This window comes from Alosa pseudoharengus, unplaced genomic scaffold (genome assembly GCF_046254945.1).
Source record: "Alosa pseudoharengus isolate Yale_2024_CS ecotype anadromous, Long Island Sound unplaced genomic scaffold, YU_APseudo_1.1 YU_APseudo_1.1_scf_22, whole genome shotgun sequence".
In the NCBI taxonomy this organism is placed as follows: domain Eukaryota; kingdom Metazoa; phylum Chordata; class Actinopteri; order Clupeiformes; family Clupeidae; genus Alosa; species Alosa pseudoharengus.
In genome coordinates, this window is record NW_027468680.1 from 28,875,018 (window position 1) to 28,889,571 (window position 14,554).

The window sequence follows — 14,554 nt, forward strand, 5'->3', positions numbered from 1 at the left end:
GCTACAGATTTTTATTTATTAATTTACTTTTTATTAGGCTACTGTTCATTTGTTTTTTTCCTGTCGTGGCCATATGTCTGTGTACGGGTACGCTGGCGAATCACGTCGCTCCGTCCAGTCTGTGACTTAAAAACTATGTGACCCTTTGGATGTGAGAGGGTCTGAGACAGTCTTTCAAAAATCTTTTCCAAATATTTTCAAAGTCTTCTGATGTAACTGCAAGGATGGTCAGTGGTCACATAAACGTAAACGTGCAGTCAAAACGGGGCCTTGTCTACAATAATGTGATTTCTCAAAAAGACGCTCCCCCATATACCATCCAACTGTGGCCTAATTAGCCTATGCCATAAACCAATTAGGCCTACACATGATGATGCTCTATTGGAAAAACACAACCAGTTGATTTGATTATCAGTTTCATGATTTCATGCTTTCTCTCTCTCAGTCCACAGAAAGATGGGATCTAAACGTGTTACAGTGAAATATATACCCAACTGAGCATTTATTAGGTCACGTTGTGACCAGCAGAACGTGTGGCTGAGAAAAACACCAGAGGCATGATTGTAGGAAATGTCCTACTGTAAGCAACTGGAGACCTCTGCATGTGGCTTTTCACCCAGCACTCCCTTCGAACAAACCCTCGCAAACGGGCTTTTCATTGGTTCGAGTGAAGGTGTGTCACCAAACCTGACGCAACCCCCTCACCATAAATGGGCATAGACACCAGCATTTAAGTAGCCTAAACAGTCATATAACTCTAACAGTTTTTGTTTATAATGTTAAAATGAAGCCGTTAGTAAGCGCTTAGGTTACTACAATTTGAGGAAAAAATAGGTCTGTTAAAGATTCTTTAAATTATGTCCGCTTTTTCGGTTTGTTGCAGGGACAATTCCTTAGTCTATGACGCTCGTTCCTCATGAATATGAATGAGATAATGGTCCAAAAGACAAAACGCGCGAGCGTCACTTTCAGAATCAGCATCCATCTGAAAGCGAACAGCATCTCATTTCCCTTGTTCTCCCAAATCGTCGACTATCGTTGTAAGAGAACTTAAAGACTTTCTAAAACTCAACACAATGGCTTTAAGAGGATCTCTTTCTCGTCTTCTTAGAACACAACTTCACGCTTGTCAAAATAGCCGGGCGCATTCAGTCGCTATTTTGGGAGCTCCGTTTTCAAAAGGACAGGTAAGGAAATGCTAGATCTTTTGAAATGTTCAGAATACGAAATAAAACTCTTATGATATTTTATTCATTTTATTTGGTATCTCGTCATGTCGCCCACATAACGTAGCCTACTTTCATGTTTCAGAAAAGAAGAGGAGTCGAGCACGGACCAAAAGCCATCCGGGATGCCGGTCTAGTTGAGAGACTGTCAAATCTAGGTAAACCTTAGCCTACTATGCTGATAAAGCCTACATTTAACATGCAGCCTAAATGTACCCAATATCTCAACTCCTAGTTGCCATTTTCTGGACGAGGACATCCTCTCGGAAGTAGGCAATCTGGCTCTTACATCATGATCTGGCAAATCAGTAGCCTGAGGGTCTAAAACAATTAGGCATTGTTCAATTTCAGTGTTGTGGCGATTACGACAGATTAACAGTTCAGAGGGATTATGATGCTTCAGGTGACTGTTTAAAATTGGGGGGAATTCGGCAATTTTTGCGACCACATGGACTGCGAGAAGGGGTTTGGTCGTGCGTCATGTTCTCCGCTGCAACCTCCCGCCCACTGACGCAAACGGGTTTTGTCCTATGGTTTTATCATGTCTTTCGGCATAGTCATGTGGAGTTACCACCCACAACTAAATGTTGCCCTGTAAAAACCAGAGGATCATAAAATGGATGGCGAGATAGGCTACTCTTATGTAATCCATAAACCGATTCCTCGCTGTGATAGTCGTTCTGGCAATTATATGGCCTTGAAAACTAGAACAGGCAAAAATATCATACCAATCTTATTCATTGTACACTTGAGTGTTTTGTTCAATGTAAGGTGATTTGCATTGTGAACATCTTAAGGGGCACAGTTCACTCGCATAGTTTTTTTTTTTTGTCCAAGGTTGTTCCTCGGGAATGTGCAAGTCATTTCGATATATATAGCTCTTTCCGAGTGGTAGTCAGCTGCGAAACAGATAAACATTGCGTCGCCACGTCTGATTAGTTGCGCAAGGCCTGTAGCGCGTAATATGATATTAGAGCTATCTTAGGAGCGACGTTTTTCAGTGGTCGGATGTGGACGACTGGCATACATTTGGCACATCGTCAGGCGCTGAACATGCTTATTCAGCGTGAGAAATGAACAGGATGATGGGCACTGGTTTCATCCTTGCGAGTTAGAGGATAATATTGAGCACGGTAGCCTACCGTTCCCAAGACTCAAAACGGAAAAAGAAAACAAAGCATCAGGCTTGTCTTCGTGGCAATACTTGAGCAAAACTCTCACCACAAGTCCGAACAACTTAGTGTCCAACAAGCCAGTGATAGGCCTACTGGAGAATGATGATCAGACTGTGGTTTTGGTTTAAAAATAACTGACAGTCTGGGATCTCAATATGAATCTGATACATGGCACAAGTCCCAAGCCAGAGCTTCAGCGTCTTCTTGCAATGCAGCCTAATCATTTTGATGTCTAAAACAGCAATGTTCCGGTCTATTTTTGTCCATGCGACTATGGATGGTTAAAAGATGCATCATTAGTTTTCTTATGCACTGGCCAAGTAATACAACACCTCCCTAGAACCAATCGTCTTCAGATGGTGCCCCTTCCCTCTCCTTCCCACAATAACTTGTTTACTACATGCTTGCCTACCACTCCCTCTTCCTTAATGTATTGATACATAACAGACTATGCAGTGCAACCTATGCAGTTTCCAGAAGATTCCTGTGTGTTTACATGGAATATGGGATGGGATGGTCAGACCCAATGGAAACCTGATCAGGGACTCATGGGAAAATAGGACACATGGAAAATGTCTAGTCAGAGTACTAACACAACACCCCCCTCCCCCCCTTCTCCAAACGTTGGCGAACATATTAAGTGACACCCCTCTTCCCAACATTAGTCCTGTCAATCACAGATTTTGCCTTGCATTAGGTGGAGAGTGCAGTGATGATGTTTGGAGGGTTTAATCGATAATAACAAAGTTATACACCTAATTCATTTCTTCAGATTACCCCGTCCATGACTTTGGAGACCTGAATTTCCAGCATTTGGAAAATGACGAGCCATACATGCATGTGCCTTTCCCACGCACCGTGGGCCGGGCCAACAAGCTTCTGGCAGGCGCTGTGAGCCACGCTATCGAGGCAGGACACACCAGCGTCATGCTCGGGGGAGACCACAGGTAACACACGAATTCGGTTTCTTTTTGTCAAAGAGCATCCTTCAGAAAGTAAAATTAGAAATGTGAATTTAAGAGCTCCTCTTTTCCCCACAGCCTTGCTATTGGCTCTGTGCAAGGCCATGCTCAACAGTGCCCCGATCTGTGTCTGATCTGGGTGGATGCCCATGCTGACATCAACACGCCCATGACCTCCCCTTCTGGTAACCTTCACGGCCAGTCGGTGGCCTTCATGCTGAAGGAACTCCGAGACAAGGTAATTTGAGCACTTACCTTTAGCCCTCAGGTGCTTCTATGTTCCCTTGTTACATAACTCTCAGTACCCTCTGTCAAGCAGAGCAGGGAGGCCTGAGGCGTGTTCTGGCATAGTTCTTAGAATATCTCTTTGTTCGAAATGTCGTAAAAAAAGATAACATAATTTGCTCTCTAACCTGACACAACAGCCCCATTTGTCCTCACAGATGCCTGATATCCCAGGATTTTCTTGGATGAAGCCTTTCCTCGCCTCCAGGGATTTGGTCTACATTGGCCTGAGAGATGTGGACCCAGGTGAACAGTAAGTACAACATTCACACCGGCTGAGAAAGGCCATCTAATCTAACTGATTTGTGTTTTTGTAAAGTGAGCACATTCAGATAATGTCCTTGTGTTTTTTTTTCCATTATCCAGCATTATCCTGAAGAACCTAGGAATCCAGTACTTTTCCATGAGAGACATTGATAGAATGGGCATTCAGAGAGTTATGGAGGTCACTCTTGATCATCTTTTGGCCAGGTAAGAGAAAAGTAGATACTTTTAAAATGGCTCACATTAAGTTATTAAACGCATTACCTAAGGAACAAAGTACAATGTACCCTAACAGATACCCTGCTCTAATGGAGCCGTGAATACATGCAGGAGAAGTAATACAGAGTACAACTGCTTGCCTTTAAACCTTGCCTCGTAATTCAGGATGTTGCTTGTTCTTGCACAGGAAACAAAGACCGATACACCTGAGCTTTGATATTGATGCCTTCGACCCTTCCCTGGCCCCGGCCACTGGGACCCCAGTCAACGGAGGACTGACTTACAGAGAGGGCATTTATATCACAGAGGAAATCCACAACACAGGTAAACTCTAGGGAGATACACACTCAATTATTTACCGTATGAACACCAAGTAGAGACACAATATGGAGGTGGTATGTTGTGACAATGAAGGGCTCTTTTCTGATGTAGGGCTGTTGTCTGCTATGGACCTGGTGGAGGTGAACCCTACTCTGGGCGCAACCAGCGAGGCGGTGGAGTCCACAGCCAGCCTAGCGGTGGACGTAATCGCGGCATCACTAGGACAGACGCGTGAAGGCTCACATGGAGTCTACCAGGAGGAGCCTGCGTCAAAGGAAGACACCGAGCAACTGCGGCTGTAGAGCCACTAATGCTTGAGTTATGGACTGTCACATCTCATGATTCTGCATTCCAAATGCCCTCCAAGTGTCTCGCTTTGAGACCAGATCACAAGTGTGGCTGGTAGAAGTATGCTGTTGGACACTCTGCTCACTCAAGGTGTTGAATTCAAAAGTGGTCCATCGTCTTGAATTCATACATAGACCAGAACAAATGATTGCCTGAATACGGGTTCTTACAGTTAAGGTCCAGTGAGTGGGTGAATGTGTGCGAGTGTGTATGTTAGTAAGTAAGCCATCAGGACTGCTGTTTGTAGCTTCGTTTACAGGTTTAATTAGTTGAATATGGACAAAGTACATAATTTACGTGTGGGAAATGAAAGTTTGAAAATTAAATGACAGCTTCAGAATTTATTTCATTGGCTATTTCAGGATTTAGCAAGACCTTGGCTACTGATCCACATTGGCTGGGCCAGTGGCACCTTTGCAATAATGACAAGTGTTTGCACTTTAGGACCAAGTGCAGTTTTTAATGAGTTATTTTATATAGTTGTACATTATAGTGTGTGAAAATTCTCATGAGTGACTTTTTGCTATGTATAGTTTTAATTTGTATAGCCTTGTAGATATATTTTTATTCTGTTTTGTCATGATGTACCAATCAAAGAAAATAACTTAATTTTTCCGGAGACAAATCACTATCAGAAATTGAAACGTGAAAAGGTATGGCAACAACTGTGCTTTGAAATGACATACCACGTCTGTTTACACATTTCATGGTAGACCTGCTTTTACTTGTCTTTCTAAATAATTCAGAACTCAATAAAATACTAAGTGAACTACAGACTCCTTGATGACTTGATAATTCATTTAGTTAGTATTCCCTGCCAATTATAAGACATCCTGTGATAAGATGTCCCACAGATGCTGTTGTAAACACACTGTATCGGTCTACTACCAAGATAAATAGACAGCTAGCAGAGCACAGGTCAGTGTGTCAGAGTCTACACACACAGCTCATGAGAATTTGTGTCATAGTAACAGGTGCTCCGGGCTGTACAGACATCCTCTAGATTCCAAAATACACTTAAAAAAAATCAGAAATCTCTTATTGCCAGATATGCAAACAAGTCTGGCATTACAGGTGGTCTACTAAACAAAAACACACCATGGGAAAACTCCCATCATGTGTACCACACCTGATATTCAGTGCTTTATATAATACTAAGAATAAGACTGAACAGTAAAACTCTTAACCTCTTAAAAATCACATTAATCAATACATTATATTTTGTAAGTTACATTAATATATTCATTATTGGAAGATTAATTTCAGTCTCTATTAGTATGTACAGTTGCCCTGTGTGTCATGGACACACCCACACAAAAACAAGGCGGGCACGAGTGGGAGTGGGGCCAGCAGCACTGACATGGGAAGTGAACTCACATTTCATGGCTCAGAAGTCTTCTCTGGGTCTCTTTCGACCCAAGTCCACAGGCTCATCACTGCTGTGCTCCTTTTTCCCGTGGCTCAGTTCTCCAGGGCGGCCAGGATGGTAAAGCCAGTACATCCAGTACAGAAACGGCCGCAGTCTATAATCACTGACGAGACTTGATCCATCTGGCTCAGAAACATAGCCTTTCACTGAATGTAATTACACACCATCCAAGCACAGCATCTACTCCTCCTCTTACTGCTTTACAAAAGCAGCTCCCTGAGGGAGAGCAAGAGCTCGTAGGGGAGGAAAATGGAGTCCCTTGCTATCAGTATATCATCAAGGTAGAGTAAGAGAAGTGGAGAGGAGAGGAGAATGTGACAAGAGATAGTGGGGTGCTTCTGGCCTCTTGGCTGTACATTTTTTGGACAACTAGGTGACCTATTTACGGAAGAACTTCAGGTACACTACAGCTCCGAGAACGCCGAGCTCCATCACGATAATGACTGACAGAAGCAGTTTGTTAGTCACAAGCCTGTAAAAAAACAAAAACAAAGAGAGACCAATGGAGGCCACTGTTTTTGTATGGACTGAATGGAATTCCAAACAGTGTTGTACATTGGTTAAAAGACATGGGTGTGTGTTTCCCCTCTGAGGTGTTACGCAATAACATACACGTGATCTACTTTACTCCTTGGTAGCGAAAACACATTCACCAGGAAGAACTGATAACGCATATCAACAGCCCAAACACATCAACACCACCTGCCTAGACTGGCAGACTAGACCTGGGAAGGCTGCCAAAAATGTACTCACCGTCGGGACATAGAGCGGAGGATTTTTCTACTTCTGCTTAAGTTCTCTCCAGTATGAACCAGCTGTAAAAAGAAAACCAAAACTACATGTCTTGTTTGGTGATTAGGTCTCTTTCACACCTAGTTACAAACTATTCTTTCCATTTTCTCACCACACAAAGCATTGCAAATCCCTCTCTTTCCCTTTCTCAAAAAATCTCACCCGGTCACGAGTGCGGTCCAGTTGATCTCTCTGCTCGCCCAGCTCCTCAATGATGTCATTGCCAACCTGGTCCGTTTCTGCAGCAATCCGCTGGCTGCGCTCGATGCTGGCTGTGGCATTGTTGAGTGATGCTGTGCCCTGGATGAGCAGGGCCCGCTGTGATTGTACATGAGTCTGGACAGGAGAGAGAGAGAGAGAGAGAGAGAGAGAGAAAATTGGTTGAAAGCAAAGGATACAGCGTTGATTACTGCAATGGGCTTTTCACAGGCCTTCCTAAACAGGCTATCAAACAGCTTCAGGTGATACAAAATGCAGCAGCTAGGATTCTCACAAAAACTAAAATAACTGACCACATTACTCCAATTCTTAAGTCCCTGCACGATAACAATAACTATAACCATAAAAGCGTCCACACTGAACAACAATAAACAAAGTCTCTCCTCATGTTAATGAATGTAACTGCTGAAATTTGATGGGTTCTGATTGGCTATTAGCTTTTTATCGTTCTCAAATCGCTCTGAAAGTGATCCCCAACGATATCGTTCTTCATGCCGTTATCGTTATAGTTTATGTGTGAACGTCGTCATTCATATTAACGAGAACGATACTTGTTTATAGTTATTGTTATCGTTCTTGGTGTGAATGACCCTTTAGTCACAGAATTGACTTTAAAGCACTGCTTGTTTAAAGCACTGCTTGTTTATAAATCAGTAAATGGCGCAGGACCTAAATACCTATCAGACATGCTTCTACAGTAGACACCTTCTCGACCTCTCAGATCTCAGGAGAAAAACCTGTTAGTAAAATCTGCTGTTAAAACTAAACATGGTGAAGCGGCTTTTAGCTGCTATGCGGTTCAGCTCTGGAACCAAGACATCAAAAAGGCCCTTACTGTAGCCAGTTTTAAATCTAGACTTAAGACCAAATTGTTCACAGGTGCATTCTATTAACTGCACTGAGTTACAAATTCTGAATCTGCCTTTAAATTATTCCACCTTATGTCTTTTATTTTGTCTTCTATGCTTTTATTTGCTATTACTGTTTGCTTTTGTTTATGTAAAGCACATTGAATGACCTCCATGTATGAAATGCGCTATATAAATAAACTTCACTTGACTTGAAAATAAAATAACATCAGTACTTTACAACTGTAACAGTGGGCAGAATATACTGTACAAAGTCTCAAAAATCTTGTTAGGGACACCCTAGCAACCATCCTAATTACCCTAGCAACACCCTAGCAACCATCTTAATTACCCTAGCAACAACCTAGCAACCAGCATAGCAACCGCTTCATTAATGCGTTTCGGCCTATTGGGTGTTACATTAATGCAGATAACTTTTGATCTGTGTGCCTGACTTTCAAAAATGAGGTACTGTTGCAATTCTTTTGGCGAACTGCACCTGATCAAGCCCACTCTTGCAGTTCCTCGGAGATGCAATTCTAATCTTTATCTTCATCTTTATTTGGCAGATATTTTCATCCAAAGCGACTTACAGATGTCAATCAATTCCAGGGCTAGGCTCCCTGGAGCAACTCAGGTGAAGTGCCTTGCTGAAGGTCACAACAGTGGCAGCTAGGAACGACCCTATTGCATGCAAACTCTGCTCCTTAGCCACTACACTACCACGGTCCAGTTGATGAATGGCAAGATGGCATACAGATTTCAGTACTTACACTATGGTCATTCTGAGAGGCATAGATGCCCTGCCTGTTCTCCCCTGGGCGACCAGCCAGGCCTGACCCCTGGTCTGAGCTCCGGACGTCCCGCTGTAGTTTGCCCAGGTCCCGCCTATACAGCCGGATCTTGGTGCTCATCGGGTTTCGGAAGGAGGGTGGAGCTCCGATGAGCTCCCGGTCCATACTTTGCAGCTGGGAATTTTAAAGCATCAGGAATATTAATTAACATGATGCAATGGTTTGAGCCTGCACAGAAACACACCTGGTGTGAGACAGCAAGTCTGTCTGGTGACAGGGCTCCCCCTGCTGTCTGAGACTAGATGACTGACTTCAATACTCGGGAATTGAAGACAGTTAGGGCAGGCATTCTCCAATCTCCATGAACTTCTAATACAGGCTGCATATGAAACTCTGTACTGTGAATCTGTAAGCGCTGTTGCACAGCAATGTGTAAGGTAAATGTACTCACAACTTCTTCTGCTTCCCCAATTCTCTCATCGAAGACCCGCACCAAACGTTTCCTTTCCTCTACAAAAATCAGGAAGTTTGTCCATTACACAGCAGTTTCACATTTTACATTTGATTACGAGATTGCATTAATTTTTTATCTAAAATAGAGGGCCAATGTAACTGTATAATTTTATTACGATGTCTTATCAAATCGCTGTTTAGAATCGGCATATACAGTAAGGCAGTGCCTAATCTAAATCTTAATTTCTAGAACAGTAGACGATTTTCATCTAGATATAGATACCGGTAATTAATATTATACAATGTTACTAAGTGAGGGGGATCATTTAAGGCAGTGGTCCCCAAACTATGGCCGGCGGGTCGGATACGGCCCGCCACCTCATTTTGGGTGGCCGTGGTATATAGCATTTGCCCCGCATGGGAGTACAACATCGTCAAACTATAACCTCCGTAATTTCCCCGATTCATTCTCTATGGCGAGTCTTAACAGTACGCGTGTAATAATACTCTTTTTGTCCACTGGTGGTTGTTTTGGCGCTGTTTCGCGTTTGCCATCGAAAACGGAATGAAATGTAGGCCTACCTGCAAACAATGTAATAGGCCTATGCGGACTGCATCAGTGCTCAAAGTATTCTAAAAGTTTATCAATTAATTGGTAATAACTAACTAACTTCTATTCAAGTCATATTTCTGGGACTTTCTGGGATATTTTTTCTATTCACTCATTCAAATGTTCATACAAATTCACAAAGTTCTCAGGTGAGTGAAAGTGGTCATTTCAGATGGTTTGGGGACCACTAATTTAAGGTAGCCGTTGGGAAATTGTTAACACCATTGAGAATGTCTACACCAATCCTATCATATCGCAAAATGTTGGCCCATCAGTGCACCAATGCACATGCTGTGCTTTGATCTAAATGAATTAACGTATGCTAGCAAGTTAGTGTTTGAGAAATACAATAACTATAAGATCACTTCAGTCTTGTTGAATCTCAGTGTTTGTTTTGTAACACCAAATACAGATAAATGGCTCACTCCAGCTTCTTTCCATCAAACGAAAATAACGTTAGCTAGCACTATGCTATTTGGATAACGTCAAGTTTATTTACCTCCGTGACATCGAAAGATCCGCTGGGGCATCAGCTCGAGTTCGTCATACAGAGATTTGTAAATCTCATGTAACTTTTCTAATTCTTCTGATGACATGTTGGTAGTGTATAGACCACAACAACTTTATGATTTGAGGCATAAGACAGAAACAAACACAAGCACTGCCGCGATAATAAAATCCTCGGGACGGCGAAAATTCACTTCCGCGTGATTTTATGCGACCTACTTATTGCCTGCTCTGCGTGTAACATTTTATTGGGTCAATATGTATCTTAGTTGAAATCAATCGCATTTATAAACCAACCACAGACTAAATCCCCATTTTATAGTACTATCTGTGATCGTACTGAACAAACCAGCTGAATTATAATGCCGATCAATTCAGGCATTGCATCAGCCTCCTCTGTTGAGGTACATTGTGGTCAATGTAGTAGCCCACCACCACTGCCACTACCAGATAAATATTAGTGTCTTTTACTGTCTATGGTTAATAGGGGCTACCAAATATCTGATTTTTCTCTCCCTGCCACTATACGCTACCTTTGCAATAACTGACTGTTCTCGCCAGGCTTGTCATGGCTCATTCTTTTATTTTACAGCAAAATAATTAACTTTGATAGATCCTCGCACCATATCAAGGCGTTTATTCTGGTAATGTTGTGTGATGTCATGGTTTATTGTTGATTGCCACTTTATGATATGTAACAAATATCTTAATATTGTCAATGCAGTGTACATAAAATACATCTTGGTGTTCTGCCAAAGTCGACAGGCTAGTCAACGAACTACAATCCCAAGATTCCATTCTGGACATAGCATCTCTGAGAGAAGGTGCAGCATCACATATTTCAGATCAGTGGAAGCTCACTGAGAAAGCTAGCTGCGGTAGAGCAGTTGCAAAGCAGTCAAGATTTTTGTCATCATGATGCTCGTATTAATTTGCACAGTCCTTGGGGTGATCGGACTGCTTTTGATCCTGCTGTCACCGCATATTAGGTAAGCACTGAGTGAAATGGGTTGCCTTATTTCTTGTACCCTGTATGTGCAAAAATGCAATAATGATAGTCGGATGCACTGTACTAAATAGTGTATACAGGCTGCTGCCTGCTGTTTGTAGAAGAGCGAGGCCAGGATGTGTTTCCTCATATTTACTATCTTTATTGGTCAGGCACATAAGTCTGAGTTTGGACATAGGCTAGTGACAGCCAGCTGAACGTTGAAATCAGTAGCTTACATTGATATTCATATGCATATGTAAATGGTCACAGGAGATTTGACCAGGATAGTAACCGCCTCTGCCCTGCATAGTGCGCTTCGGAGAATCAGCCAATGCGGTCTGATCATGGGCGGAGTTACAATGTAACCATAATGTAATCGCTCATCATTGGTTGCATACGCTTCAGGTTACCTCTGTTTGAGTCGTGTGACTTGACGTCTCAAAAAGTATTGATAAATGAATCGATAAGCTTGAGTAGAGTAGGCTAGTAATTGTGTTCCCATAACCTGCATTAATGCGACTTAATGTGAACATTGGGAACAATCTGTTTGAATTGTTGACATATCAAGTTTAATTATTTTCATGACTTTTTAAGTTGTCTGCAGCTGACGGGTTGTGGTTGCCCTGCTGTTCATTCAAATATTAACCATTCACATGTGCTGAAAAAGACACCTTACATACAATTAAGCTGTATGTGAACATTAAGCCATATCCCACTATAACCTGCCTGTATTACCTCAGGCTTGAAGCTTTTTAATTGGTATTCTGGTGCAGGAAATATGCAGCTGGCGGGGTGTGTCGTTCCCAAGCCCGACTGGATGGAAAGACTGTTCTAATTACCGGTGCAAATACAGGGATTGGGAAGGAGACGGCAATAGATCTTGCAAGCCGCGGTAAGCCCTCAATTTATTTTCTTTTGGAATTGTGCCGATTCACAGAATTGTGTTTGAAAGTGTACTGCTATAAAGTTCTAAACAACCCTTTTAGGGTTTGTTGTTCCCTGGCTCAGGAGTGTTTTGAACTACTTCAGAATAGTATTGGTTTTTAAGTTGGAACCATCACCACATCCTCAAGTTATGTTGGGCTGCTTTACTGTATCTTTCACTTTGTTCTGCTGGCAGGAGCCCGGGTGATCTTAGCTTGCCGAGATGTGGAGAAAGGCGAGACTGCAGCAACAGAGATCCGCACAAGAGTTGGTGGGGCCAAGGTGGAGGTTCGGGAGCTTGACCTGGCAGACATCAGTTCCATACGAGCATTTGCTCAGAAGTTCCTCAAAGGTAATGCCAGTCTGGCTCTCACAAATACCACTGCAAACTCCAAACAAAATAAATGAAAGAGGGAAAGGTTAACCATTTTTTCTCTTTCTTTTTCATTGTTCAGAGGTCAACCATTTGCACATCCTTATTAACAATGCAGGCGTGATGATGTGCCCTTACATGAAAACTGCAGATGGCTTTGAGATGCAACTTGGAGTCAACCACCTTGGTGAGTCAGTGCGAGGAAAGGGAATGTATCGGTCTACTGCAGGGGAAAGCTGGTCAGCATTGGTCTTGAGACCAGCAACTGGAATGGAGTTCTTTTTGATGGGTGTTAATGATGGGTAAACTGAAGTTTAACTTGTCAACTACTATTTTCTCAAGTACAAGGTAAATCTCAACTCCACTGATTGTTTTTTATAGGTCATTGTCTGCTGACATATCTCCTGATTGGTCTTCTGAAGAGGAGTGCACCATCACGCATTGTGGTCGTCTCCTCACTGGCACATTACTTTGGCTGGATTCGCTTTCACGACCTAATGAGTCAAGGCAGCTACAACAGTGGACTGGCCTACTGTCAGAGCAAGCTGGCAAACATACTGTTCACCCGAGAGCTGGCAGAGAGGCTAAAAGGTACTGCTGGGTCTGATGGGATAGGACTTTAACACTGTAAAAAATGAAATGCAATGAGCACCAGTGTTCATCAGGTGTTCATCATATCATTAGGAACAAATCTTAAGTGTTTCATACCTGATGATCCATCAATGTGAATCACTTATTTCAGGCTCCAACGTGACCGTGAACTCTGTGCACCCAGGATCAGTACGCTCAGAGTTGCTCCGCCACTCTACGGTCATGTCTCTGATGTTCACATTCTTTGGCATGTTCCTGAAGACACCAAAGGAAGGAGCACAGACCTCCATCTACTGCGCCGTGGCTGAGGAGCTGGAGTCCATCTCTGGAAAGCACTTCAGGTACACCCATAAAACTACACAAACAAGGTTAGTGGTATGTTGAGTCTCTGGTCAGAGATGCATTTAAAATCAGCAAATAGAGGCAAAAGTTTGTGGAGATTGCCTTGTTGCTAGCCATTTTCTAGTTAAGTTAGTTAGTTTAAAGCAAACAATTATTTTTTTTTTACATTAAAAAAACATGTAAAAACATCCATCAGGGACATTTGCCTGCTTGGATGCACGCAGTTCAACCTCCTCTGCTTATAACTATACCTTTACTCAAATTCCACGTCCTGTACTGACTCTGCTCTTCCACAGTGAGTGCACCCCAGCCATGGTGGCTCCTCAGGGGAGGAGTGAAGAGACAAAGCGCAAACTATGGGACATCAGCTGTGAGCTGCTGGGGATCGAGTGGGACTGATCACTCTCTCTCTGCCCTCCTTCCCGTCTCCCAACCTGCCATTTTGAATTCCCTCCCCTCAAATGTGCCAATTTCTGCCAATTTTATTCATTCCATCAACGTACCTTCAGTCTCCCACAGAAAAGTGCCGTGGCTGAACCTCTATAAAACTACCTGTGAGGGTTTCAGTGTTATGAACTGAGTTTTAAGGTTAATCATTTAAATTGGTCCTCTCTCATGGATTTATGACCTATCTTAAGATGAGTTTTTCCTCCACATTTTGCCCTATTCACTTGAATGTTTTTACATTTACTTTGGTCATATCCATTTCAGCATTCACCACATGTAAAGCTGCCTAGGATTTTACTGATGTCTTTTATACAGATATGTGAACATGACTTTTACTACCTTTACATTATTGTTCAGAGATGAATATTTAAATATATATTTACAAAACCACTGTTGAACTGTGACTGCCACTTGAAGTGAAATTGTTTGTGACA

General features: G+C 42.5%; 3 protein-coding genes across 4 annotated transcripts; 2 read left to right on the forward strand and 1 right to left on the reverse strand.

Moving 5' to 3' along the window:
• Positions 1–967: 967 nt before the first annotated feature.
• arg2 (arginase 2) lies at positions 968–5,574 on the forward strand. The gene is made up of 8 exons (XM_076299612.1): positions 968–1,187; positions 1,312–1,384; positions 3,174–3,348; positions 3,442–3,601; positions 3,807–3,901; positions 4,015–4,119; positions 4,319–4,455; positions 4,564–5,574. Exons 1-8 carry the CDS (start codon positions 1,077–1,079, stop codon positions 4,752–4,754), a joined length of 1,047 nt encoding a protein of 348 aa, XP_076155727.1. The 5' UTR covers positions 968–1,076; the 3' UTR covers positions 4,755–5,574.
• Positions 5,049–10,658, reverse strand: vti1b (vesicle transport through interaction with t-SNAREs 1B). Its single transcript, XM_076299615.1, has 6 exons — positions 10,445–10,658; positions 9,334–9,392; positions 8,862–9,056; positions 7,184–7,357; positions 6,983–7,044; positions 5,049–6,701 (listed from the first exon to the last, which is right to left on the reverse strand). The coding sequence occupies exons 1-6, from the start codon at positions 10,539–10,541 to the stop codon at positions 6,608–6,610; spliced, it is 681 nt and encodes a 226-aa protein (XP_076155730.1). The 5' UTR covers positions 10,542–10,658; the 3' UTR covers positions 5,049–6,607.
• A 591-nt stretch (positions 10,659–11,249) lies between these two features.
• On the forward strand, positions 11,250–14,503 carry rdh12 (retinol dehydrogenase 12). 2 transcript variants are annotated; one of them, XM_076299613.1, is made up of 7 exons: positions 11,250–11,441; positions 12,217–12,335; positions 12,564–12,719; positions 12,823–12,927; positions 13,122–13,331; positions 13,483–13,699; positions 13,970–14,503. In XM_076299613.1, the coding sequence occupies exons 1-7, from the start codon at positions 11,368–11,370 to the stop codon at positions 14,070–14,072; spliced, it is 984 nt and encodes a 327-aa protein (XP_076155728.1). In that variant the 5' UTR covers positions 11,250–11,367; the 3' UTR covers positions 14,073–14,503. The 2 variants fall into 2 exon arrangements, with proteins under 2 accessions (XP_076155728.1, XP_076155729.1); XM_076299614.1 differs by having other exon boundaries at positions 11,254–11,441; positions 13,483–13,672.
• The last annotated feature ends 51 nt before the right edge of the window (positions 14,504–14,554 follow it).